Genomic DNA, 26,811 nt, shown 5'->3' with positions numbered 1-26,811 from the left:
TTTTTGAGGGCTGATACGATGTCGATATTAGGGAGTAAAAATAATAATAATAACGATACAAATATATACATAAAAACAGCAGTGATTCTTTACATTTCATTACCAAACACTTGTGACAAAGGAATGTAAGGCTTCATGTTTTACAGATTAAACATGAACTTAATTATAAATAACTATAAATACAGTATAACCAACAACCAAACAATGTACCTCAGATTGCCTACACTCGAATTGGCAGCTGCTGTGTCACATCGCTCAGAATTTGCATAAAATAGACATCTTGTTTATTCTGGCCCCGCCTAGCTGGGGGCAGAGGGACCACTTGTCACCTGTCGGTGTAAAACACCCACTCTGACTGAAAATTAATGCCAGATAGTCTCTTGTTGCTAACGTAACCAAGGGGTGATGGGGTCCCAGCCATGCTTGACAGCGCTGTTAAGTCAGAGCATGCCCTGCTGGACAACTTATGTAATGAAACTACAGTATTTTTTCTGCATTGTTTATACTGTAAAACAAAAGTTTTCCTTTGGCAGAAATAATGCCGATACTGATATATGACTGTGAAAGGCTCATATCAGCCAATAAGTATATCGGTCAGGATCTACTGTGAAGTAAATGTTTTGTTTGTTTGTTGCTGTTGTTTATTTAGTTATTTTTTTGTATAACTCGCACATAAAAATTGACGTAAGCTGCACCAACCTGCTTCTGGAACAATTTTACTCTGTTGAAGCAGAATTTTATCAAATCAGAAGATGTGACAAAAGTTTGTGCGACCTTCAAACTCAAACTGAAACATCAAATGAGATGAAAATTAATCCGTATTCACATCCAAAGGTTTTGCATTTGGAGCGTGTTACCACGGTAACGTGTTACCACAGTAGTCTTTGAATCCGCCGTGGTCTTCACTGGTGAGTTTTGACAGAACATGGATTAGACATGAGACGCTGTCCTTGACCGTCAGCGGAGCCTGAAACAAACACACTAATTAACGTTTCCCTTAACGTGACCATATGTTCTTAACCATAACATACAAGTTTCACATAAACCGGATGTTAAAGTACCGGGTACCTACATCAGGTCCTCCCAGATCCGTCTGGACCCAGCCCGGGTGCAGAGACACGCAGAGGATCCCGGCTGGTAACAGATCTGCTGCTAAACACTGCGTCAACATGTTGCACGACGCCTGCGCAAATTAGACGGCAGAGAAGTTAATCAATGAACCTCTTGTTTTAACAAATCGAGACGCAAAGAAAGAATTCTATTAGTCAGTAACCAGCATTAACCAGCTTTTACACACTAATCAGTTAACCGAAAGAGCTGTGTCAAGAATTATGGCAGTTAGTTAACTAGTTACTGCCAGAGAGGTGTGTCAAGAATTATGCCACTTAACTAATGCAAGAGAGGTGTCAAAATGACAGCAGTTGGTTAACTAGTTACTGCAAAAAAAAAAAGTGTCAAAAATACAGCAGCTAGTTAATTAGTTACTGCAAGAGAGGTGTCAAAAAATACAGTGATTACTTCTGGCAAAAAAGATGTCAAACATTATGGCATTTACTTAACTAGTTACTAAAAAAAGGTTTCTGAGATGTGTCTCAATACAGCAGCTAACTACTTAACTGCACAGTATTATTAATACAGCAGTTAGTTACCTAGTTACTGAAAAAGAGGTCTCAAAACGTTCTTTATGTCCTTTGAGTTGAGTGTCTTTGGATTTTGTGCAATTTTCATAAGATATTTTAAAATTATGACCTTCGACAGATTCTTTCTGTATATATTTACCAGAATTTACATTTTTGCTGTAAACACTTTACAAAAAATTAATAGATCAGATGTTTTAAATTAATATACAGGCTGCACAAAACAAAAACCCCGCCGTCAGTACGTTTGAAACCTCCTGACTACTTGGCAGCATCTCCGTAAGCTCTGTGCGTTTCATCTAACACATTGACGGCTCAAGAAATAGGGTGAAAAATGAGCTGGTTACTGAACAGTGACACAGAAGATGCCAAGGACGTAATAAAATCATCTGTTTTTAATCTGTCTGTCTGTTAGCAGGATTACGTCAAAACTACTGCACAGATTTTGCTGAAATTTTCATCACAAATAGATATTAGGTCATGGAAGACTCCACTGAATTTTGGAGGTGATCTGGATCTGGATTAGCGGACGTTTGCGCTTATTAATAAGTGTCTTTGAAGGGGAATCCAACAAGTACAAAACTTCACTATCGTGGGCCGTCTATATTTTTATCTACATATAGCTTATTGCTAGGCAACAACTTAGGAGGCTTCAAACGTACAGATGGTGGGCCGCTGAGAGTTTTAATACACAGATGTCACCATGTTTTATCAAGAGCTGCAAGGAAAAAAAACTCACATGAACTCAAAAGTTTAGTAAAATCTGTCATTATTTTGGAATTCTTATATAAAGGAATGGTGGTTATACATAAATTCATTTAATTTATTTTTTATTTCTTTGGTAAAAGCAGCATGTTAAATGGCACTTTTGATAACGTGTTGTTTCTGTTGCTGAAAGTTAAACTGTTGCAATTTCAAAACATCGTATCAAAGTCAAGTAAAGTGATTCAACATGGCGCCCACCGTGGCAAACGTGTTTGCGTGCTCCTCCTGCAACCAACGCTTTTTTCCTTTCTCTTAGTTTTAGTATTTATTTTAAATATACAGTGTACATATGGAACAATTAGCTACAGTAGAGAGGTACTTTTGGAGATCGGTAAAGTTCAACATGAACTTACCTTTAGCCTTTCAGACTAGCTTTCTCTTACGCTCGCATTTTACCAGCACCGACCGGCAAGGCCCAGCAGCACCGGATTCCAGTGAGAGGCAAAGCCGACGAACGAAGCGACGGAAACGGGGCAAGAGAGGTGGGCTACATGCTAGGCTAAAGGCTAGGGCAACGCGACCACCGCTACCTAGCCTGTTGCTAGTTAATGTTCGGTCTCTTGAAAACAAGCTGGACGAGCTGAGAACAAGAATAACAACTCAGCGTGGGATCAGAGGGTGCTGTGCTCTTATTTTCACAGAAACCTGGTTATTGGACAGCACACCGGATTCAGCGATCCAACTAGAAACACACTACGTTCACCGTGGCGACCGCATGGTTGCGTCAGGGAAGCACAAAGGTGGCGGCGTGTGCATCTATGTGAACATGTGGAGTTCAGACGTAAAGATTGTTGGAAAACACTGTTCAGCGGACTTAGAATTTCTGATGGTGAAATGCAGACCATTCTATCTGCCGAGAGACTTTGGCGTGGTGTTTATTTTGTCTATTTACATCCTGCCACGCGCGAACTCGGCTACGGCGTTGGGGTTGCTGCATGACGTCATCAGTAAACAAGAGACCGCGCATCCGGACGCCGTGTTCATTGTTGCCGGCGACTTTAACCACTGCAACCTGAGGACTGTCCTTCCCAAGTATCATCACCACGTGAGCTTCCCGACGAGGGAGAACAACATACTCGATCAAGTCTACAGCAACGTGAGGGAGGGCTACAGAGCGGTGTCTCGGCCGCACTTTGGACAGTCCGACCACATTTCTGTGTTCCTCTATCCAGCATACAGACAACTCCTCAAGCAAACACCTCCAGTAAGTAAAGATATTAAAGTGTGGAATGAAGAAACTGACTGAGTGCTTCAGGACTGCTTTGATAGTACCGACTGGGATGTGTTTAGAACTGCTGCTGTGAGAGAGGATGGCTCTGATGATTTAGTGGACTATGCTTCTGGGGTAACAGGTTACAGCAGCAGTTGCATTGAGACCATTGTCCCCACAAGGCGCTGCACAAAATACCCCAACCAGAAACCCTGGTTAAATGGTGAGGTTCGGTCCATGCTACGTGCTCGCCATACTGCATTTCTCTCTGGCAACACTGAAGACTACAAAAAGTCCAGATATGACCTGCGCAGATCTATCAGTGAGGCAAAGAGACAGTACAGACAAAAACTGGAGGGCTACTACACCAGCACATACTCCCGGCGCATGTGGCAAGGACTGCAGCACATCACCAACTATCAACAGACGAGCAGGTCAGTCACAACCAGCCACTCTTCACTACCTGATGAGCTGAATGAGTTCTATGTTCACTTTGAAGCCCTCAATCATGATCGACTGGAAGAGGTGGTGGCCAAGGAGCGTACACAGAACGCACCGCTCATTGTCACACCAGCAGATGTGCGCAGGAACCTGAGGAGAATAAACCCACGGAGAGCAGCTGGTCCAGATAACATCCCAGGGCGTGCACTCAGTGTCTGCTCATCAGAACTGACTGATGTGTTCGTGGATATATTCAACCTGTCACTTGCACAAGCTTTTGTGCCATCATGTTTCAAGAGTACCACTATCGTGCCCATTCCAAAGAAAAGTGCTGTGACCTGCCTAAATGACTACCGCCCTGTGGCACTCATTCCAATTGTGATGAAATGCTTTGAGAGGATAGTCATGACTCATATCCAGGAGACCATTTCTAATACCATAGATCCTCTTCAGTTTGCATACCGTCGGAACCGCTCCACAGATGACGGCAGTCAATACTGCCCTTCACACAGCCCTCACTCACTTGGAGGGAAAGGATACGTATGTCAGAATGCTATTTATCGACTATAGCTCAGCATTCAACACTGTCATACCATACAAACTTATAGAGAAGTTCCTCGTCCTTGGACTGACACCTGCCATTTGCAACTGGGTGTTGAACTTCCTTACGAATAGATCCCAATCAGTCAGAATCGGCAGTTGTACATCCAGCACAAGAACAGTGAACACCAGGGTCCCCCAGGGCTGTGTGCTGAGTCCCCTCCTGTACACACTCTTCACACACGACTGTGTGACCTCTCAGAATAACACCAGTATCATCAAGTTTGCCGACGATACTACAGTCATTGGTCTGATCACTGGCGGGGAAGAGACAGCATACAGGAAGGAGGTGGCTGAGCTTGTGGCCTGGTGTCATGACAACAATCTTTTATTAAATGCAGACAAGACCAAAGAAATGATTGTTGATCCGAGGAAGAAGCAGGTGCTGCACACACCCCTGTATATAGGTGAAACAGAGCTGGAGAGGGTGAGAACTTTCAAATTCCTTGGCATCCATATCAGTGAGGATCTCACCTGGTCTCACAACACATAGACCATCATTAGGAAGTCCCAGTAGCGATTATACTTTCTGAGAAGACTAAGGAAATTTGGCATGCCAGCCAAAATTCTTAGCACCTTCTACAGGAGTACGATTGAGAGTGTTCTCACCAGCGCCATCACAGTCTGGTATGGAAACTGCACTGCTCAGGACAGAAAGGCTCTCCAGCGTGTGATCAAGATTGCTCAGTCCATCTCAGGAGCAGCCTTTCCCTCACTACAGGACATTTATCACACCAGAGTCATCAGGAGGGCCCAGAATATAATCAAGGACAGCACTCACCCCCAGCACAACCTCTTTACACTCCTACCTTCAGGCAGACAGGAGTGTGAAGTCCAGGACCACAAGACTAACTAACAGTTTCTATTCACAGGCCATCAGGCTTATAAACACATCATACACTACCTCCTCTCCCCTCCCACCCTGAACTGTTTTTTAACTTTTGCCTGTTTACACTATATTGCATCTTAAATACACTGTACTGCTGCTATTAAAATACTGTTTACATAGGTTTATTTATATTTGTTCTGAATACTACTGTCCACATCTGTTACTCGTGATTTGCACACTCTGAATCGCTGCTCCACATATTTGCACAATTTGCACAATAACTTGTTTTTTTATTTTAAACATTTCGCCTTTTCCTCTCTCTCTTTCTTTCTTTTTAAGATTATATTGGTGAATGGAGGAATAGCAAAGTTAGAATTTCATTGTATAGTGTAACTGCCTGTTTCTGCTGTACATATGACAATAAAACTCTTGAATCTTGAATCTTAAACGTCACCAAATTTATTACGACTCACCGGCAAGAAAACTAACTTAAGATTTATTGTTGTTACATGAAATAAAGGAAGCGATCCTCAGCGCCACATTCAGAACCAAAGCAGCTCACATTTCTTCACCTGCAGTGATGGCTGTCATCAGCAGACTTTAGTGCTTTCTGACCTTGGAGGTGCGGTAAGCGTAGCTCCTGAAGGCGGCGCCGTCACCCCAGGTGTATGTGATGGAGCCGAGTCTGGAGGACATGTTGATAACGGCGGCTCTGTGGAGTCCCATCCCACTGCTGCGAGCCGCGGCAGTCTGCAGCAGCGGCAAGAAGGCCTCAAGAAGAAGAAAGAAGAAGCTCTGATGACAAAGACCAGCAACGCCGAGACCACAAATCAGACGTCCAGTGGCGGATTGGGGGGTTGATTAATAAACAATTTTTTTTTTCTGTCTGTTTTGCACGTTTGAAAATTCTTTGTTGTACTTTATTTGATCTTTGTTATTGTTAGTTTGACCTGAGCAGATGGTCACCCCTCTGAGGATGTCCTGCTTGAGGTTTCGTCCTCACAAATAACAGAGGGACTTTTTTCTTTATTATGTTGTGTGGGCCGCTGAAGAGGAGGTACTGCTGGCCCACCACCACCAGAGGGAGCCCTGCCTGGAGTGCGGGCTCCAGGCACCAGAGGGCGCCGCCGCCCCACAGGAGCAGCCTCGGTAACAGCTGTCACCCATCACCTGAGACAGCTGACGGCAATCATCAGTGGGGTATATCAGCAGGACGGCATCTCCACCTCATCGCCGAGATATCGTTTCTACCGGAGAGGTAACATATCGAAGCAAACAGAGTACATATTGTTTGACTGAGCTAGTTTATTGGATTACTGTTCCAACGAGAGGTGGAGGTACCTTTCCTGCCGTTCGGAGTTCTGGGTGCAAACGCGCCCCCATCTAACTGTTCTTTGTTCCTCGCCAGCAGTACCAGGTCCGAGGCCACGCGGAGGCAGTGGCCACCTGGGAGTTCGGGACTTGGCGGCTCCAATATTCCCGGGGACCTGTGGCGGAGGAAGCCGTGTGGTTCCGGTCTTACCTTGGAGAGGCGTCTCCTATCTTCGAGCCTGCCCACACGACACTTTTGTGAATTGACTGTTGTCCATTTCTGTAATTGGTTGTATTCGTTGTGCACATTCACAACAGTAAAGCATTGTTATTTTGGCTTACTCCATTGTCCGTTCATTTGCGCCCCCTGTTGTGGGTCCGTGTTCCTACACTTTCCCAACATATTACTGTTCCCTGCGTCTTTGCTCACGGGGGTCAGTAAGGCTCGACCTTCCCCCTGGGAAGCTCCTCAGGGCAATTTGGTCTTATATAAATAAACTGAATTGAATTTGGGTCGAGGGGGGGTTTGCAACTAAAGTCTAACTGATAGGGATAATTTGGGGTACCACACTGATCTTGGGTAGTTAAAAAACAAACACACACACACACCTCTTACAATAACAATATTATCTGCTGATATTTACATAAAAATGCCAATGATTCCTAACATTTTGTTATCAAACCCTTACGGCTTTATGTTTACAGTTTAAACATGAATTTTATCATAAATAACTATAAATATAACCAATGTACGTAATGCTGCCTTCACTCAGATTGGCATTCACTGTGTCTCATTGCTCAGAATTTACATAAAATAGACGTTTTAGTTTATTTTGGCCCTGCCTAATTGGCGGCATAGCGACCACTCCTCACTCCTCCTCACAAACGCCCACTCTGATTGAAAATGATTGGCAACTGGTCCCTTTGACTCTTGTCTCTTGTACCTAATGCGGCCAAGGGGTGATGGGGGTCTCAGCCATGCTTGTAAACAATGCTGTCAGTGTGCCCTCTAGAGGAGAAAGTACATAATGACAAAATTTCCAACAGCTAAAGTGTTTTTTTGTCACCCTTTATTTAGTAAAATGAAACAAAAAAATGTCACCAAAAATAATGTATATATCGATATGTTTGAGAAAGGCTCATATCAGCGGATATAATCAGCCAACCAATATATCGGTCAGACTGCAGCTGCAAAATATGTGAAATGTCTTGTATAAACAAGGGCTGATTGATGAATACTGCTTGTATGTTTAACATAAATGTGGTGCATTAAAAACAATGACTAGAGAGTGCAAAGACTACTCGCATTTATCCAAGCCTGTTTGCATCACGATATCGGTATCTGTATCAGTACTGCCGTCCTACCTTTGTGACAAACAGCAGCCCCACACAATTTGTCTGGAAAGTCTTCATCATGGCTTCTGAAGTCACAGTGTCAATGTCTGAGGAGATGTCGATAGCGGTGTTGTTGATCAGACAGTTGAGTCCACTGTTACCGACGATGGACTGGACCTCCTGCAGAGCTGAAGTGATGCTCTGCTGACTGTCCACATCTGGAAGAACACAGGGAAGAGTCAGCGTAAACCAGCAACATCACTGTTTCTCTGAGCGTAGATGAAAAGAGGACTCACTGAGGGTCACTATGTGAACACCTGGGGAGGATCTGGAGAGCTCCTGTAGATCCTAAATTGTAAAGACATCAAACATTCGTAAGACGATGCAGAGGTTTGTGGTTCTTAACACAAACACAAGAAGGTCACATGAAACTAGTCCCAGAAGGCAAACTAACCAAAACTGAGCAAGTTTTATCCATTCAGTTTTTGAACATCTCAGGATGCACCCCATCAGGAACAAAAATGGCCCAAGGTGGTTCCACCTTGGGCCCTGGAAAGCAACCACCCATGCACAGAACTGGTCCACCCCCACCTCTCTGAAGTAACCATCTATCTGCTTAAGCCAGGTGGAAAAGTGGTTGTGTCCTTGACTTTTTCCACTTGCTGGGGTCCTCAACATGGAAGCACCACATGCACAAAATTTTATAGATGACACAATGCAAGTGGTCAAGTCCAAAGGGACTTGGAACCAAAAACATCCAGTCAAAGGTTTACGTCAGTGGTTACTGTCCACATCTCACAGCCAGGATCTTAACAATCTGTGACCTCATGTACAACCACAGTTCCAATGAAGTTGGGACATTGTGTAAAATGTAAATAAAAACAGAATAAAATGATTTTCAAATCCTCTTCAACATATATTCAATTGAATACACCACAAAGACAAGATATTTAATGTTCAAATTGATAAACTTTATTGTTTTTGTGCAAATATTTGTTAATTTTGAAATGGATGCCTGCAACACGTTTCAAAAAAAGCTGGGACAGTGGTATGTTTACCACTGTGTTACATCATCTTTCCTTCTAACAACACTCAATAAGCGTTTGGGAACTGAGGACACTAATTGTTGAAGCTTTGTAGGTGGAATTCTTTCCCATTCTTGCTTGATGTACAACTTCAGTTGTTCAACAGTCCGAGGTCTCCATTGTCGTATTTTGTGCTTCATAATGCGCCACACATTTTCAGTGGGTGACAGGTCTGGACTGCAGGCAGGCCAGTCTAGTACCCGCACTCTTTTACTACGAAGCCACACTGTTGTAACACGTGCAGAATGTGTCTTGGCATTGTCTTGCTGAAATAAGCAGGGACGTCCCTGAAAAAGACGTTGCTTGGATGGCAGCATGTGTTGCTCCAAAACCTGGATGCACCTTTCAGCATTGATGGTGCCATCACAGATGTGTAAGTTGTCCATGCCATGGGCACTAACACACCCCCATACCATCACAGATGACATCACTGACATATGTACAGTAGGTGTAGGTATGCTTACAGAGTGAGGGTGGTATTTCTCCTACTTTGTTTGTTCCACGTCCTGCCATGCACACGACATAGATGCCATAATGGGTGACACCCTCCATCACCTGGGGTTCGGTCGCTTGTGGCCAAGCTTGGTACACTGTATGACGTGGATTCGTGCAGTTGTAGAAGTAAAGGGGGTCATTTGTCTCGTATGGCTGTGAGTAGTCAGCCTGTGTCATTGTCCTTTCCCTGCCGGGGTTTGTTGCTGTTGCTATCAAGCATCCTGGTTCCACAGTCCTGGGATTAATCCAGGGACTAGTCATGTAGACATTGTGGTGGGATGTCGATGTTGGCACGCGAGCACAGACATAACAGTTAGTCATGTTGTTGGAGGTGGCGGTGTAGATAACAAAGCGCTACCACATGTTGCCTTGGTAATGATGCATCAATGTGCTACTAGGACGTACTTCAGATCGACGGTGTCTGTCTTGGAGTATTCCTCTTTTCACCCACTCTTGGGTCAGCCACCATGTAAGAAGTCCAATCAGTATCCCACACACTAAGACCACAACACAACAGCTACCTTCGCAACGCCGGTGACCGCGACGTTCCTGCCACCGTTCTCCAGCCGGAACACGCCGCCCCACTGGAGCATCCTGCAGTAGCATTGTTGCTCAGCGTACAGTGTCACCGAAACACCTCACACTAAATGAGTAGGGATCAGGTGGTTACTTCACTGACATTGAGACGAATCATCTCTAAACGGTGAAACCCTTTTGTAGTCAGACTTCCCCACTACTCGTTGGAGGGTCCGGCACACGCTGTAGCTTACAGTGGCTTAGGTGGATCCAACTGGGTCGCTCGGCGATTTTCACAGCAGTGGGTGTCGTCAGCAGCACTTGGTATGGCCCCTCCCAACGTGGACTGGACCAGCTCTTTTCACCGGGCTGAACCAGTGGACTGTCCTGTAGGGGCAAAGAATCAGATGGCAGTAAATTTGCTTTTGACATCTTTTTCTTGTAACAGTCTTCTCATATAGTCTGCTAATGTGGTCTCTTCATCAGCAATTTCTAAGTCTCTTGGGAACACTGGGAACCTATAAGGTTTACCATATAAAACTTCAAATGGCATGAGGCCTGCTCCTGCTGGTGTGATACGCCTATAGAGTTTAACCAGGTCCAAACATTCTGGCCATGGCCTCCTCGTCTCTTACATGCATTTTTTAAGTCTGCTTTTAACTGTTCCATTAGTTCTTTCTACTAACCCTGCACTTTGTGGGTGGTAGGCACAATGGTTTTTCAAGACTATCTGTAAATTGTCTGCCATCCGTGATATCACTCTATTTACAAAATGAGGTCCATTATCACTGTAAACGATCTCTGGAATGCCATAATTTGGTACAACAGTTTTACATATGGCCTTTGCTACAGTTAGTGCATCAGCTTTCTTGGATGGGATAATCTCAACCCATTTGGAAAATGCATCGATGAGGACCACACAATATTTATATGGTCCACTCTGGTTGAGTTCAATAAAATCCATGTGAAGCGTTTGAAATGGATACTGTTCAAACAATTCCACAATTTCAAATACACAATTCCCTTGTGGGTTGTGTCTAATGCATGTTGGGCACATCCATCCATCCATCCATCCATTTTCTTCCGCTTTATCCGGAGTCGGGTCGCGGCGGCAGCAGCTCAAGCAAAGCCGCCCAGACCTCCCGAACCACACACACCTCCCCCAGCTCCTCCGGGGGAACCCCAAGGCGTTCCCAAGCCAGCCGAGAGATGTAATCCTTCCAGCGTGTCCTGGGTCTTCCCCAGGGCCTCCTCCCAATGGGACGTGCCCGGAACACCTCTCAAGCGAGGTGTCCAGGGGGCATCCGGAAAAGATGCCCGAGCCACCTCCACTGACTCCTTTCGACGTGGAGGAGCAGCGGCTCGACTTCGAGCTCCTCACCCTATCTCTAAGGGAGCGCCCAGCCACCCTGCGGAGGAAACTCATCTCGGCCGCTTGTACCCGCGATCTTGTTCTTTCGGTCATGAGCCAAATCTCATGAGCATAGGTGAGGATTGGAACGTAGATCGATCGGTAAATCGAGAGCTTTGCCCCCCTACTCAGCTCTCTCTTCACCACGACAGTCCGATACAGCGACCGCATCACTGCAGACGCTGCACCGATCTGTCTATCGATCTCACGCTCCATCCATCCATCACTCATGAATAAGACTCCGAGATACTTAAACTCCTCCACTTGAGGCAAGGACACTCCACCGACCTGAAGAGGGCAAAGCACCTTTTTCCGGTCGAGAACCATGGCCTCGGATTTGGAGGTGCTGATTTTCAACCCGGACGCCTCACACTCAGCTGCAAACTGCCCCAGTGCACGCTGAAGGTCCTGATTTGACAAAGCCAACAGAACCACATCGTCCGCAAACAGCAGAGATGAGATTCTGTGGTTCCCATACCAGACCCCCTCTACACCCTGGCTGCGCCTAGAAATTCTGTCCATAAAAATAATGAACAGAACCAGTGACAAAGGGCAGCCCTGGTGGAGGCCAACGTGCACTGGAAACAGGTTTGACTTACTACCGGCAATGCAAACCAAGCTCCTGCTGCGGTCGTACAGGGACCGGATAGCCCTTAGCAAAGGACGCCGGACCCTGTACTCCCGGAGCACTCCCCACAGGGTGCCCCAAGGGACACGGTCGAATGCCTTCTCCAGATCCACAAAACACATGTGGACTGGTTGGGCGAACTCCCATGAACCCTCGAGCACCCGATGGAGCGTGTAGAGCTGGTCCAGTGTGCCGCGACCAGGACGAAAACGACACTGCTCCTCCTGAATCCGAGGTTCGACCATCGGTCGAATTCTCCTCTCCAGTACTCTGGAATAGACCTTACCGGGGAGGCTGAGGACTGTGATCCCCCTATAGTTGGAACACACCTTCCGGTCCCCCTTCTTAAACAGAGGGACCACCACCCCGGTCTGCCAATCCAGAGGCACTGTCCCCGATCGCCACGCGATGTTGCAGAGGCGTGTCAGCCAAGACAGCCCCACAACATCCAGAGACTTAAGGTACTCAGGACGGATTTCATCCACCCCAGGAGCCTTGCCACCGAGGAGCTTTCCAACCACCTCGGTGACTTCTGCCTGGGTAATGGATGAGTCCACCTCTGGGTCCCCAGTCTCTGCCTCCTCTTTGGAAGACGTGACGATGGGTTTGAGGAGATCCTCGAAGTACTCCTTCCACCACCCAACAACATGCATGTTGGGCACATCCTACAGTAATTTTTTGAGTAAGCGGTAAACCCAAATGTTGCAAAATATTTACTAATGAGGGTTACCATCCCTCCTGTGGACACATGGCATGGCCCGTGTGATAAAATGCTGCTGCTTTAAATAATCTTCGAGGTAGGACCGGCATATCACGTATACAATAAAGTTGTTTTGTATTAAACGTAGCGCCTTTGTCTGTCACTACAGCATATCCTGTCTGTGTCTCTCCCTTAGCATTCTTGGAGCAAGAACCATCAACAAACCAGACTTCTCCCTCAGACAGGGAAGAATCTGTCAGATCGGCTCTAGGGAGCTGGAGACTTTCAGTAACAGCAACACAGCTGTGTGGGTCTCCATCCTCCTCAGTGGGGAGAAGAGTAGCTGGATTTAGTGTGGTACATCGCTTTATGACCACGTGGGGTTGTGACAACAACATAGCAGTATAAGATAAATGTCTGGCTGGTGATAAGAAATTCATTTTAACCTGTAGCAACAACACATCTACAGCATGTGGTACTAACAGTGTAGTTGGATGAAACAATACAACATCAGCTGATGACTTGGTGGCCATCGCTGCAGCGCAAACAGCTTGAACACAAGGGGGCAGTGCACAGATTGCATAAAACCTGACCTGTAGTCAACTGTTTGTGTGAACGGTTTAGAATAATCAGGAAGTGACAGCACAGTAGAAGACTTTAGTTCTACTTTCAAATCACAAAACTGTTTTTCTGCTTCTTTGGTCCACATGATTCTATCTGACAGTCCCATGGGGATGTCATAGATCAAATTCAGCAGCAATTGTGTTTTAGCAGCTTAGGATGGGATCCATGCTCTGCAATAATTACAGAGACCCAAAAAAGCCAACATCTGTTTCTTAGTCACAGGTTTGGGAGTGTTTGAAATAACCCGTAAGTTGGAGAGGAAATGGCGTTTCACTAATTTAGAAGACCTTCACTTAGCCTGGAAAAAGAGTCTTTTGCTCTATAAAAAAAGCCCTCCGTAAAGCTAGGACATCTTTCTACTCATCACTAATTGAAGAAAATAAGAACAACCCCAGGTTTCTTTTCAGCACTGTAGCCAGGCTGACAAAGAGTCAGAGCTCTATTGAGCTGAGTATTCCATTAACTTTAACTAGTAATGACTTCATGACTTTCTTTGCTAACAAAATTTTAACTATTAGAGAAAAAATTACTCATAACCATCCCAAAGACGTATCGTTATCTTTGGCTGCTTTCAGTGATGCCGGTATTTGGTTAGACTCTTTCATATTGTTCTGTCTGAGTTATTTTCATTAGTTACTTCATCCAAACCATCAACATGTCTATTAGACCCCATTCCTACCAGGCTGCTCAAGGAAGCCCTACCATTATTTAATGCTTCGATCTTAAATATGATCAATCTATCTTTGTTAGTTGGCTATGTACCACAGGCTTTTAAGGTGGCAGTAATTAAACCATTACTTAAAAAGCCATCACTTGACCCAGCTATCTTAGCTAATTATAGGCCAATCTCCAACCTTCCTTTTCTCTCAAAAATTCTTGAAAGGGTAGTTGTAAAACAGCTAACTGATCATCTGCAGAGGAATGGTCTATTTGAAGAGTTTCAGTCAGGTTTTAGAATTCATCATAGTACAGAAACAGCATTAGTGAAGGTTACAAATGATCTTCTTATGGCCTCGGACAGTGGACTCATCTCTGTGCTTGTTCTGTTAGACCTCAGTGCTGCTTTTGATACTGTTGACCATAAAATTTTATTACAGAGATTAGAGCATGCCATAGGTATTAAAGGCACTGCGCTGTGGTGGTTTGAATCATATTTGTCTAATAGATTACAATTTGTTCATGTAAATGGGGAATCTTCTTCACAGACTAAAGTTAATTATGGAGTTCCACAAGGTTCTGTGCTAGGACCAATTTTATTCACTTTATACATGCTTCCCTTAGGCAGTATTATTAGACGGTATTGCTTAAATTTTCATTGTTATGCAGATGATACCAATTAGCTAAACTGCAGGATTGTCTTACAGACATAAAGACATGGATGACCTCTAATTTCCTGCTTTTAAACTCAGATAAAACTGAAGTTATTGTACTTGTCCTCACAAATCTTAGAAACATGGTGTCTAACCAGATCCTTACTCTGGATGGCATTACCCTGACCTCTAGTAATACTGTGAGAAATCTTGGAGTCATTTTTGATCAGGATATGTCATTCAAAGCGCATATTAAACAAATATGTAGGACTGCTTTTTTGCATTTACGCAATATCTCTAAAATTAGAAAGGTCTTGTCTCAGAGTGATGCTGAAAAACTAATTCATGCATTTATTTCCTCTAGGCTGGACTATTGTAATTCATTATTATCAGGTTGTCCTAAAAGTTCCCTAAAAAGCCTTCAGTTAATTCAAAATGCTGCAGCTAGAGTACTAACGGGGACTAGAAGGAGAGAGCATATCTCACCCATATTGGCCTCTCTTCATTGGCTTCCTGTTAATTCTAGAATAGAATTTAAAATTCTTCTTCTTACTTATAAGGTTTTGAATAATCAGGTCCCATCTTATCTTAGGGACCTCGTAGTACCATATCACCCCAATAGAGCGCTTCGCTCTCAGACTGCAGGCTTACTTGTAGTTCCTAGGGTTTGTAAGAGTAGAATGGGAGGCAGAGCCTTCAGCTTTCAGGCTCCTCTCCTGTGGAACCAGCTCCCAATTCAGATCAGGGAGACAGACACCCTCTCTACTTTTAAGATTAGGCTTAAAACTTTCCTTTTTGCTAAAGCTTATAGTTAGGGCTGGATCGGGTGACCCTGAACCATCCCTTAGTTATGCTGCTATAGACGTAGACTGCTGGGGGGTTCCCATGATGCACTGTTTCTTTCTCTTTTTGCTCTGTATGCACCACTCTGCATTTAATCATTAGTGATCGATCTCTGTTCCCCTCCACAGCATGTCTTTTTCCTGGTTCTCTGCCTCAGCCCCAACCAGTCCCAGCAGAAGACTGCCCCTCCCTGAGCCTGGTTCTGCTGGAGGTTTCTTCCTGTTAAAAGGGAGTTTTTCCTTCCCACTGTAGCCAAGTGCTTGCTCACAGGGGGTCGTTTTGACCATTGGGGTTTTACATAATTATTGTATGGCCTTGCCTTACAATATAAAGCACCTTGGGGCAACTGTTTGTTGTGATTTGGTGCTATATAAAAAAAAATTTGATTGACTGATTGATTGATAACGGTCTTCCAATTCACCATCGGCCGGATAGGGGAAAACCACACCGTTGTCCCTTCTACCAGTGTAATTTCCCCTAACCCTGGCCCAATTTTTCCCTAATGAACGTTGCATCGCTTCGCCAGCCTCCTGGCCATTCAATTGGTACGACTGTATTATCCCCATTAAGTCATCTATCCACTCCTCTGGGTCCTCCTGAACGTCAGCTACTCCTGAAACTGTATCTGTCGCCTCTTTCAAATTCCACGGCCGGAAAACATAGCTGATTTCTCGGCGGGGAGGTGGAGTTGCAGTCCGGCCTTTATGGTGGTGGTGATGTGCAGTGGATGAGTGACAGCTGGTACGGATGATGAGTGACAGCTGTCACTCCCGGTCGCTCCGACGCCCTCTCGTGCTTGAAGCCCGCACTTCAAGCAGGGCACCATCTTGTGGTGGTGGGCCAGCAGTACCTCCTCTTCATTGGCCCACACAACACGACCCCCCCCTCAACGGGCGCCTCCTGGCGCCCGACCAGGCTTGTCCGGGTGACGGGTGTAGAAGTCGGCCAGGAGGGCCGGGTCCAGGATGAAGCTCCTCTTCACTCAGGAGCGCTCTTCGGGGCCATAACCCTCCCAGTCCACCAGATACTGGAACCCCCGGCCCTTTCGACGGACGTCCAGGAGCCGGCGCACTGTCCACGCGGGCTCCCCGTCGATGATCCGGGCAGGAGGCGGCGCTGGTCCCGGGGCACACAGTGGTGAGTTATGGCAGGGTTTGAGTCTCGACACATGAAAAACGGGGTGTATCCGCAGTGAAGCTGGCAGCTTCAGCTTCACTGTGGCCGGACTGAGAACTTTGAGTATGGTAAATGGTCCAATGTACCTGTCCTTTAGCTTTTGGGATTCCACCTGCAGGGGGATGTCCTTTGTGGATAACCAGACCTCCTGCCCAGGCTGGTATGCAGGGGCCAGGGAACGCCGGCGGTCTGCATGGGCCTTAGCCCTCGTCCGGGCTCTGAGCAGGGCAGAGCGGGCGGTACGCCACACCCGACGGCACTTCTTCAGATGGGCCTGGACCGAGGGCACCCCGACCTCTCCCTCCACTAGCGGAAACAATGGGGGCTGGTACCCCAAACACACCTCAAACGGGGAGAGGCCGGTGGCAGATGAAACTTGGCTATTATGAGCGTACTCGATCCAGGCCAGATGGTCACTCCAGGCCGTCGGGTGCACGGAGGTCACGCAGCGGAGGGCCTGCTCCAGTTCCTGGTTCGTCCGCTCTGCCTGCCCGTTCGTCTGGGGGTGGTACCCAGACGAGAGACTGACGGTGGCTCCCAGTTCCCTGCAGAAACTCCTCCAGACCTGGGAGGAGAACTGAGGACCACGATCCGAGACAATGTCCGATGGAATCCCATGCAGACGCACGACATGGTGGACCAGGAGGTCTGCAGTCTCCTGGGCCGTTGGGAGTTTCGGGAGGGCCACGATGTGGGCCGCCTTGGAGAACCGGTCCACTATCGTGAGGATGGAGGTCATGCCCTGGGACGGCGGGAGGCCCGTGACAAAGTCCAGGCCAATGTGAGACCAGAGGCGATGAGGCACGGGCAGAGGCTGGAGGAGGCCTTGGGCCTTGTGGTGGTCGGCTTTGCCCCTGGCACAGGTGGTGCAGGCCTGGACATACTCCCGGACGTCGGCTTCCATAGATGCCCACCAGAAGCGCTGCCGGACCACTGCCACGGTCCTTCGCACCCCTGAATGACAGGAGAGCTTGGAACCGTGACAGAAGTCAAGGACCGCAGCCCTGGCCTCTGGTGGGACGTACAACTTGTCCTTCGGACCTGTCCCCGGGTCCGGGCTCCGTGTCAGGGCCTCCCGGACGGTCTTCTCCACATCCCAGGTAAGGGCGGCCACGACAGTGGACTCAGGGATGATGGTTTCAGGGGGGTCTGACAGCTCGGTCTTGACCTCCTCTTCATGCACCCGGGACAGGGCATCAGATCGTAGGTTTTTCGTCCCAGGGCGGTAGGTGATCCGGAAGTCAAAATGCCCGAAGAACAGCGACCAGCGGGCTTGCCTGGGGTTCAGACGCCTGGCGGTCCGAACGTACTCCAGGTTCCGATGGTCCGTGAAAACCGTAAATGGTACCGATGCTCCCTCCAACAGGTGTCTCCACTCCTCAAGAGCCTCCTTCACCGCAAGAAGTTCCCTATTGCCGACGTCATAGTTCCTTTCAGCCGGGGTCAACCTGCGGGAAAAGTAGGCACATGGATGGAGAACCTTGTCGGACTCCCCGCTCTGGGATAGCACGGCTCCTATCCCTGAGTCAGAGGCGTCCACTTCAACTACAAACTGGCGATTGGGATCGGGCTGCACCAGAACCGGTGCAGTCGAGAACCGGCGTTTCAACTCCCTAAACGCGGCTTCGCACCGATCCGACCAGGTGAAGGGGACTTTTGTGGAGGTCAGGGCTGTCAGGGGGCTAACTACCTGACTGTAGCCCTTGATGAACCTCCGGCAGAAATTTGCGAAACCGAGGAACTGTTGTAGTTTCCTACGGTTTGTTGGTTGGGGCCAATCTCTCACCGCCGCAACCTTGACCGGATCAGGGGCGACGGAGTTGGAGGAGATTATGAACCCCAGGAAGGACAAAGAAGTGTGGTGGAACTCACACTTCTCGCCCTTCACAAACAGCCGGTTCTCCAACAACCGCTGTAGGACCTGACGTACATGCTTGACATGGGTCTCAGGATCCAGAGAAAAGATGAGTATATCGTCTAGATATACGAAGACAAACCGATGCAGGAAGTCCCGCAAGACGTCATTAACCAATGCTTGGAACGTCGCAGGCGCACTGGTGAGGCCGAACGGCATGACCAGGTACTCAAAGTGACCTAACGGGGTGTTAAATGCCGTCTTACACTCGTCTCCCTCCCGGATCTGAACCAGGTGATAAGCATTCCTAAGATCCAGTTTAGTGAAAATTTGGGCTCCATGCAAGGGCGTGAACACTGAATCCAACAGAGGTAACGGGTATCGGTTGCGAACCGTGATCTCGTTCAGCCCTCTGTAATCAATGCATGGACGGAGTCCGCCGTCCTTCTTGCCCACAAAAAAGAAACCAGCACCCATCGGGGAGGTGGAGTTCCGGATCAACCCGGCAGCTAACGAGTCCCGGATGTAGGTCTCCACTGATTCGCGTTCCGGACGTGAGAGGTTGTACAGCCTGCTGGACGGGTACTCAGCGCCCGGTATCAAATCAATGGCACAATCGTACGGACGGTGTGGGGGCAGCGTGAGTGCCAGATCCTTGCTGAAGACGTCAGCAAGGTCATGGTACTCGGCTGGCACCGCCGCCAGATTGGGGGGGACTAAAACCTCCTCCTTAGCTGTCACACCGGGTGGAACCGAGGATCCTAAACACTCCCGGTGGCAGGTTTCGCTCCACTGAACCACAACCCCAAACGGCCAATCAATCCGGGGATTGTGTTTTAACACCCATGGAAAACCCAAAATCACTCGGGAGGTAGAAGGTGTTACATAAAACACAATCTCCTCCCTGTGATTCCCAGACACCACCAATGTCACTGGCTGTGTCTGGTGTGTGATTAGTGGAAGAAGGGTGCCATCTAGTGCCCGCACCGACAATGGTGATGGTAAGGCCACTAGAGGGAGCCCAACCTCCTTTGCCCATCTGCTATCCAGCAGATTCCCCTCTGACCCCGTGTCCACCAGTGCTGGGGCGTGAGGGGTTAGATCCCCACTCAGGATCGTGACTGGGATACGTGCAGATTGTCGGGGTCTCCCCGCGTGGGTGTTGTGACCCACCCTTAGCCCAGTCTCTAAGGACGAGTGCTGCTGTTTTGACCGTTTGGGGCATTCTCTCTGTGTGTGCTCGGTTGAGCTGCAGAGAAAACACTCTCCACGGATCAGCCTCCTTTGTCTCTGATCTGATCGCTTTTTGGCCCTGCTCGTTTCCATAGCAACGTCAGCAGGGGGAGCTGTTGTCACGTGGAGAGCCCTGACTGTGGAGCGTGGGGAAGTCGGCTCCCTTTCGGACCCGGGAGGAAGAGGGACAGCTTGTGCCTGACCACGCCCCTCGTCTCGCTCCCGTCGGTGTTCTGTTAATCGGCTGTCTAACCGTATAACCAGGTCGATAAGCCCGTCTAAATCCCGCGGCTCGTCCTTCGCCACCAGGTGCTCCTTAAGGACCGGCGACAGTCCGTTTACAAAGGCGGCGTGGAGCGCAACAGCATTCCAGCTGGCTCGCGCTGCCGCGATGCGGAAGTCGACTGCATACTTCGCTGCGCTCCGACGCCCCTGCCGTATCGACAGCAGCACGCTTGAAGCGGTCTCGCCTCTATGAGGGTGGTCGAACACCTGTCGGAACTCCCTCACAAACTCAGTGTAAATTGTTAGGAGCCGTGAATTCTGCTCCCAGAGCGCCGTAGCCCAGGCGCGTGCCTCTCCTCGAAGCAAATTTATAACGTAAGCCACCCGGCTAGCGTCTGACGCGTACATGACGGGACGCTGTGAAAAGACGAGCGAGCACTGCATCAAGAAGTCCGCGCACGTCTCCACACAGCCTCCGTACGGCTCCGGAGGACTTATGTATGCTTCAGGGGAAGGTGGGGGGGTTCGTTGAACGACCTGCGGAATGTCTGTTTCTGGCACACTGTCAGCAGGAGGAGGTGCTGCAGCAGCGCCCTGATCATGCGCTTCCACCTGGGCGGTGAGAGCCTCCATCCTCCGATTGAGAATAATGCCCTGCTCGGTAACTAAAAGCGGTTAAGATGTGCTGCAGCTCACCTAACACGCCTCCTGCTGGCGCCTGTGCACCTCACTCTTCCATTGGCTGTTCAAGCGATGGTTGACGCCCCTCGGGATCCGTGACGCTGGCCGCGAAATCCTGTTGTGAAGGTGTCATGACACGGACCCACAACAGGGGCCGTAAATGAACGGACAATGGATAAGCCAAAAAAGTAACAATTTAATGTTGTGAATCGCACAACGACGTACAGACAATAACAATATGGTGGAACGTCAAATATACACAAGGTGACGTGTGGGCAGGCTCAAAGATAGAAGACACCTGGCGAGAGAAGAGCCGGATCCCACACAGCTTCCACCACCAACGGATCTGAAGAACACCGGAGCCGCCAAGCCCTGCGCCCCAGGTGGCCACTGTCTTCAGCAGTCAGACCCGGTACTGCTGGCAGAGAACAGAAACAGTACTGATGAGTGCGAGTTCGCACACTCAGTAATCCCACAGTCAGTGTTCAGTGAGGTCCCACAGTCAGTGTTCAGTGAGGAGGGAGCACCTCCACCTCCAATCACACACTCGTGCAGCTCCCGAGATAACCACTTATCTGGGTGGGGTGGGAGGCGAAGCCGTCGCAGTCCACACCAAACGCCAACTCAGCAGACAGGGTATCCGTCCCAGGAAAACGGCTGCAAAAGAGATCAGACTAATGCTCGAATAAAGGTTCAGCAGAGAATTACCTGAATGGTAGCTGATTTCTCGGCGGGGAGGTGGAGTTGCAGTCCGGCCTTTATGGTGGTGGTGATGTGTAGTGGATGAGTGACAGCTGGTACGGATGATGAGTGACAGCTGTCACTCCCGGTCGCTCCGACGCCCTCTCGTGCTTGAAGCCCGCACTTCAAGCAGGGCGCCATCTTGTGGTGGTGGGCCAGCAGTACCTCCTCTTCAGCGGCCCACACAACAGTCCTCCCCTGGATCAGGATTAGGGACCTGTATTAGGGGGAAAGATCCACTTCGATAACACTGTGGTTTTGTAATCTGCTGTCTGTCTCGCAGCTCCATGTGAGTACCGGCTGTCTCGCTTGGCTCTGGAGACGGTTTTGTTATTGTCGGCCTGTCATCTGTCTCTGCTTCCGAGTCGTGTGAAGCAGCAGATGGTTCTATCTGTGCTTCCTCTATCTTTACTTTTTTCTTTCTTCTAACCACAACTACACCTTCGTTGTCCTCCTTTCTTACAAACATTGCTTTGGCCTCTGCAACTCCTTTCCTTCTTTTCACACATTGTTCCAGCCACAACCTTGCCACTTTCAGCTCTTCTTCTTTCTGTCCCTTCGCTTTCCCTGTCTTTCCTGCTACACTTACTTCTAACTTTCCTACAACATCTTTCCAGTCCTCCAGCTTCAACTTCCCAGAAACACCATATTTCCTCTTCCACTTGGGCAAAAACTTCACAGCATCAGGATTTAAAGATAACATAAACTTCACATCTCCTATTGGTCTAGGCTCCACCTTGGAGCAACAACAATTCCCCATAATACCTACGTGATCACCAAAACACACAATTTCAAAACACATAAATATGCACTAACATGCATTCACTGTCACTGTGGTCCTTCAGCACCACTATTCTCAACGGGTCAGTTCAGCATGACCTTGCTACAACGGGTCATTTCTGCATGACCTTGCTAACACAACAGTAAATCATAAAACCTAAGCACCTTACTTGTTTTGCTGTCTCCATTCCACTCGTCTGGGTCCGGATGCCGTCAATCCGCCGTTGGCAGTCGGAGGTGACTCTAAAACACCGGCCTGGTGAGGAACGACCCCTCCCAGGTCTTTGCTTCAGTCCCACTAGTAAGGACCGGCCGTCGACGGGCTTCGGCATGTCTTCCTCCTCCTGTCAGCGACTGGGTATGTTGGCAATCGGGCGGAAACACCAAGTAATGTCAGGGTCAAACACCTTTAGACACTTAAAGAAAGAATGGACACGGAATGCAGCAAATCTTTTTGTCAGCTTTGCAAAGGGAAGAGCATTCTCAGAGCACACACTCTCTTACCGTCTTCAACTGTCTTCCTGTTCTCAGCATCATTTTATTCAGTCCAAACAGTGACATACAAGCAAGGCGTGATCATAGTGACATGGTCAGTCACTTTGAATGGAAGCAAACATCCTGTGCAGCTGGTGGATAAAGATTCATTACAAGATTTAATGCATGTCTTATCTGTGGGTTTGTTGTAGTTGCTAGCCTGTACTCCCTTCTTTCCCCATCAAACAACACGTCTCCAGGCAGGCTGTGAAACCGACTGGTATGCATCAATTCCATTGTTTCACTGTCTTCCCAAGGAAACTTTCCTCGCTTCAAAGCCGCAATCCCAGCAGAGACGTGCAGTACTACATGGTGCAAAAATATAAGCGTGCATAAGACGTGATGCAGAACAAACGATAATAAGTTGTGATGGTATAAACATAATTTTTCTAACACTGGCTTTTGAACTTTGTGCTGGTAACAATCTGGATGGTCTTTTTCCTCTTTTGTCCAGAGGAAATGACGTCCATGATTTACAAAAACAATTTGAAATGTGGACTCATCAGACCACAGCACACTTTTCCACTTTGTGCCTGTCCATTTCAAATGAGCTCAGGCCCAGAGAAGGTGGCGGCATTTCTGGATGGTGTTGATGTATGACTTTCACTTTGCATGGTAGAGTTTTAACCTGCACTTGTAGATGTAGCGACAAACTGTGTTAACTGACAATGGTTTTCTGAAGTGTTCCTGAGCCCACGCGGTAAGATCCTTTAAACAATCATGTCGGGTTTTAATGCAGTGGTGCCTGGGGGATCGAAGGTCACAGGCATTCAATGTTGGTTTTCAGCCTTGCCACTTACGTGTAGAAAGTTCTCCAGATTCTCTGAATTTTCTGATTAAATTATGGACTGTAGACGATGGAATCCCTAAATTCCTTGCAATTGAACATTGAGAAACATTGTTCTTAAACTGTTGGACTATTTTTTCATGCAATTGTTCACAAAGTGGTGATCCTCACCCCATCTTTGCTTGTGAATGGCTGAGCCTTTTGGGGATGCTCCTTTTATACCCAATCATGACTCACAATTAGTGTCCTCAGTTCCCAAACGCTTATTGAGTGTTGTTAGAAGGAAAGGTGATGTAACACAGTGGTAAACATACCACTGTCCCAGCTTTTTTGAAACGTGTTGCAGGCATCCATTAAAAAATGAACAAATATTTGCACAAAACAATAAAGTTGATCAGTTTGAACATTAAATATCTTGTCTTTGTGGTGTATTCAATTGAATATAGGTTGAAGAGGATTTGCAAATCATTTTATTGTTTTTACTTACATTTTACACAACGTCCCAACTTCATTGGAATCGGGGTTGTAATAATAAAAAACATATTTGAATGTGCACATGCCCAAATGTGCCCACACTGATTTAATTCAGAACAATTACGCGAATAAAGTATTTACTCATCGCACGCGTGCCAGACAGAGTCACAAAGTGCGGGGTGACGGGGATTCTGGTGGGAGGTTAGGGTTAGAAATGGTAAAATAAAAACTCATTTCATGACAGGAGCATGAAAAAAGGTGTGATACTGTGCTGGTCCAACCACGCAGTTAGTCAGGATGAATGATGTGTTGAACCAGGCCGCCGAGCCACGATGTTCGTTAGACACATTTGCACATCACATGATTTAAACATTGACGGATTGAAAATGTTTCCTATTAACAAAAACAAATTCATCATGTGATTTTGTACCAGTATGTATATTCGGGAAACCGGTTCTCGCTGTAAATTGTCCCTTAATGTTGGAATGTGATATATCTGGATTACATGTGGATCTGCTTGTTAAATGAGTGGAATTTAAACTATAATCTGGTAGTAGAGTGGTAATGGCAGGTCAGGGTTGTTTAGCCTTTTGTTAACGTAGCTCGCTGGTTAAATTGACAGAATTTTAACCGGAGTTCGGTGTAGTTTTCCTCAACGTTAAAACGCTCATTGTTTATAACTGGTATCGGTATCAGACTGTATATGTGCCGATATTTAATTTCAATATAGATTTGGAAACAGTCAGTAAATTAAACTGAAGTTTTATTACCGGAGAGACGGTCGGGTTTCGAGCCGTAGATATGATGTTAGCGGGCCTGTCGACGCTTTGAGCCAATTCCTCTGTTCGACCCGGTTATCAACACAGATTTACATTTACCCAGACTCATGGTTCGGACAGGGTTCTGGTGCCGTCACGTTTTTGGATTATTTGAAGAAGTTACGCCAACTGTTATTGATAGGATCGATGCTGCGTTCACAGCCCCTCGTAATCCCGAACGTCTGTCAAACTATAAATACCTCCTGAATAAATTGTCCGGCTATGCGATTAAGCAATCATTTAAACGATTTTAGAAGAAAATATCAGCAAATCTTATGGCAACCCCTTTGGCCATGAGTGCCCTTGAGCAAGACACTGAATTACAACCTTGGGACACTTGTCCAGATGTTTACCTATAACAGCAGCTGGCCACCAGGTGGCAGCAAAGCATGGGCAGTGCTGTTTACCTCAATGTCCATGTTTGTAAACTAAAAAAAACCCCAAAAAAACAACACAATTTCTCATTATAATATGAGTAACTGGCTTCCTTCTATTTTCATCCATTTACCTGAGTGCAAAATATTAAGTATTTTATTAGATATTTGAATGTGCTGTGACAGGTGAGTATAAAATAAATAAAAATATTTTACACCAACAAAAATGTCTTTACCTACTTTTATTAAAGCATTCATAGCTGTCAGATGTGGCACAGGAAAAAAGTTAAAAACAATGAATTGTCTCCTCCAAAAGCGAGTTCTGTATTTTTTAAATTTAGTTTTAAGAAAAACAATGTAAAAGCTAGTAGGCACTCACCTCCAGCAATGCTATGTTACTTAATGTGTCCTGGATCAAAAAATATGTTCCAGATCAAAATCAAAATTAAAACCCATCATTTTCTAGGACAATATTCATCTGCTCATCAAATTTCATTAACTCTCACCAGGTTTTGAATTAAATGCTACTATGTTCTAAACATTCTTCTTGATCCCCGTTTCAAAATATATTCCTTATTATCTCTCCAAAATGGAATCACTTATTTCCTGGAACATTTATGTGGTATTTCGGGCAAATTTAAAACTATTTACTTTAGCTGTGCTTTTTCATCAAAGAGAAAAAGGAAATGTGTTGTTACATAAGCAGTTTAACATCTCTGCACCTCTTTGAATAACAGGCATAAATCAAAAATATGCAAAAGTAATTATGTTCATTTTGAAAGGTTTTTTAGTGCACACTATGAACCAAAGATATTCATGTTTTTTTCTGGGCAATTTAATTTCTTTTAGTAATACTCATCTATTCTGGCATTTCAGACCTGCCCCCCCCCCCCCCCCCCCCCCCAAAAAAAATAAGATAAAGAAATTGGGTGTTAAAGCATTACCACTCTGTAATGTTACTGTTCCTTCTCACAACACTTAAATGATGTTTTGGCATTGAGGACAAGTGATGAAGCATTTCAAGTGTTACTTTGTCCCATTCTTCCTGAAAACACGTCTTAAGATGTCCTACAGTGTGGGGACATCGGTGTTGCATTTATTGTTTCAAAATTCTCCACACATTCTGTATTGGGGACAGGTCAGGACTGCAGACCAGCCAGTTCAGTACCTGTCTCCTCTACTTCTGCAGCCATGTCTTTGTAATGTGTGCAGAATGTGGTTTTGCATTGTCTTGTAAAAAAAAAAAAAAAAGCATTCGCCCTATTGAGGTTTCAAATTCTGCAAAATCTCACAAAACTTCGAAGAGGTCGCCACGCTGCGAGATTGAGAAATGCATGGAGATGCTCTGATCAGGCTGCTCACGGACAACAGCATTAACATCGCAACACAAAAC

At 46.7% G+C, this 26,811-nt stretch overlaps 1 protein-coding gene across 1 annotated transcript; it reads right to left on the bottom strand.

Annotated features, from left to right (window-relative positions):
• Positions 1-485: 485 nt before the first annotated feature.
• On the bottom strand, positions 486-26,611 carry zgc:110339 (uncharacterized protein LOC550490 homolog). The gene is made up of 7 exons (XM_034175550.1): positions 26,587-26,611; positions 24,997-25,067; positions 8,425-8,476; positions 8,159-8,346; positions 6,098-6,253; positions 1,073-1,183; positions 486-967 (listed from the first exon to the last, which is right to left on the bottom strand). The coding sequence occupies exons 1-7, from the start codon at positions 26,609-26,611 to the stop codon at positions 854-856; spliced, it is 717 nt and encodes a 238-aa protein (XP_034031441.1). The 3' UTR covers positions 486-853.
• Between the last annotated feature and the right edge of the window lie 200 nt (positions 26,612-26,811).

Source organism: Thalassophryne amazonica, chromosome 8 (genome assembly GCF_902500255.1).
Source record: "Thalassophryne amazonica chromosome 8, fThaAma1.1, whole genome shotgun sequence".
Taxonomy (NCBI): Eukaryota; Metazoa; Chordata; class Actinopteri; order Batrachoidiformes; family Batrachoididae; genus Thalassophryne; species Thalassophryne amazonica.
Note: the sequence above shows the minus strand (reverse complement) of the source record. Positions and strands in the feature narration are given on the sequence as shown.

Excerpts from the sequence above, each read along its gene's own strand:
- zgc:110339 (XM_034175550.1), bottom strand. The coding sequence starts at position 26,611 with ATGGCTGCAGAAGTAGAGGAGACAG. Across the intron at positions 1,184-6,097 it reads ACGCTTACCGCACCTCCAAG|GCGTCGTGCAACATGTTGAC; the intron begins GTCAGAAAGCAC and ends TAATTTGCGCAG. Across the intron at positions 968-1,072 it reads CGGATCTGGGAGGACCTGAT|GCTCCGCTGACGGTCAAGGA; the intron begins GTAGGTACCCGG and ends TGTTTGTTTCAG.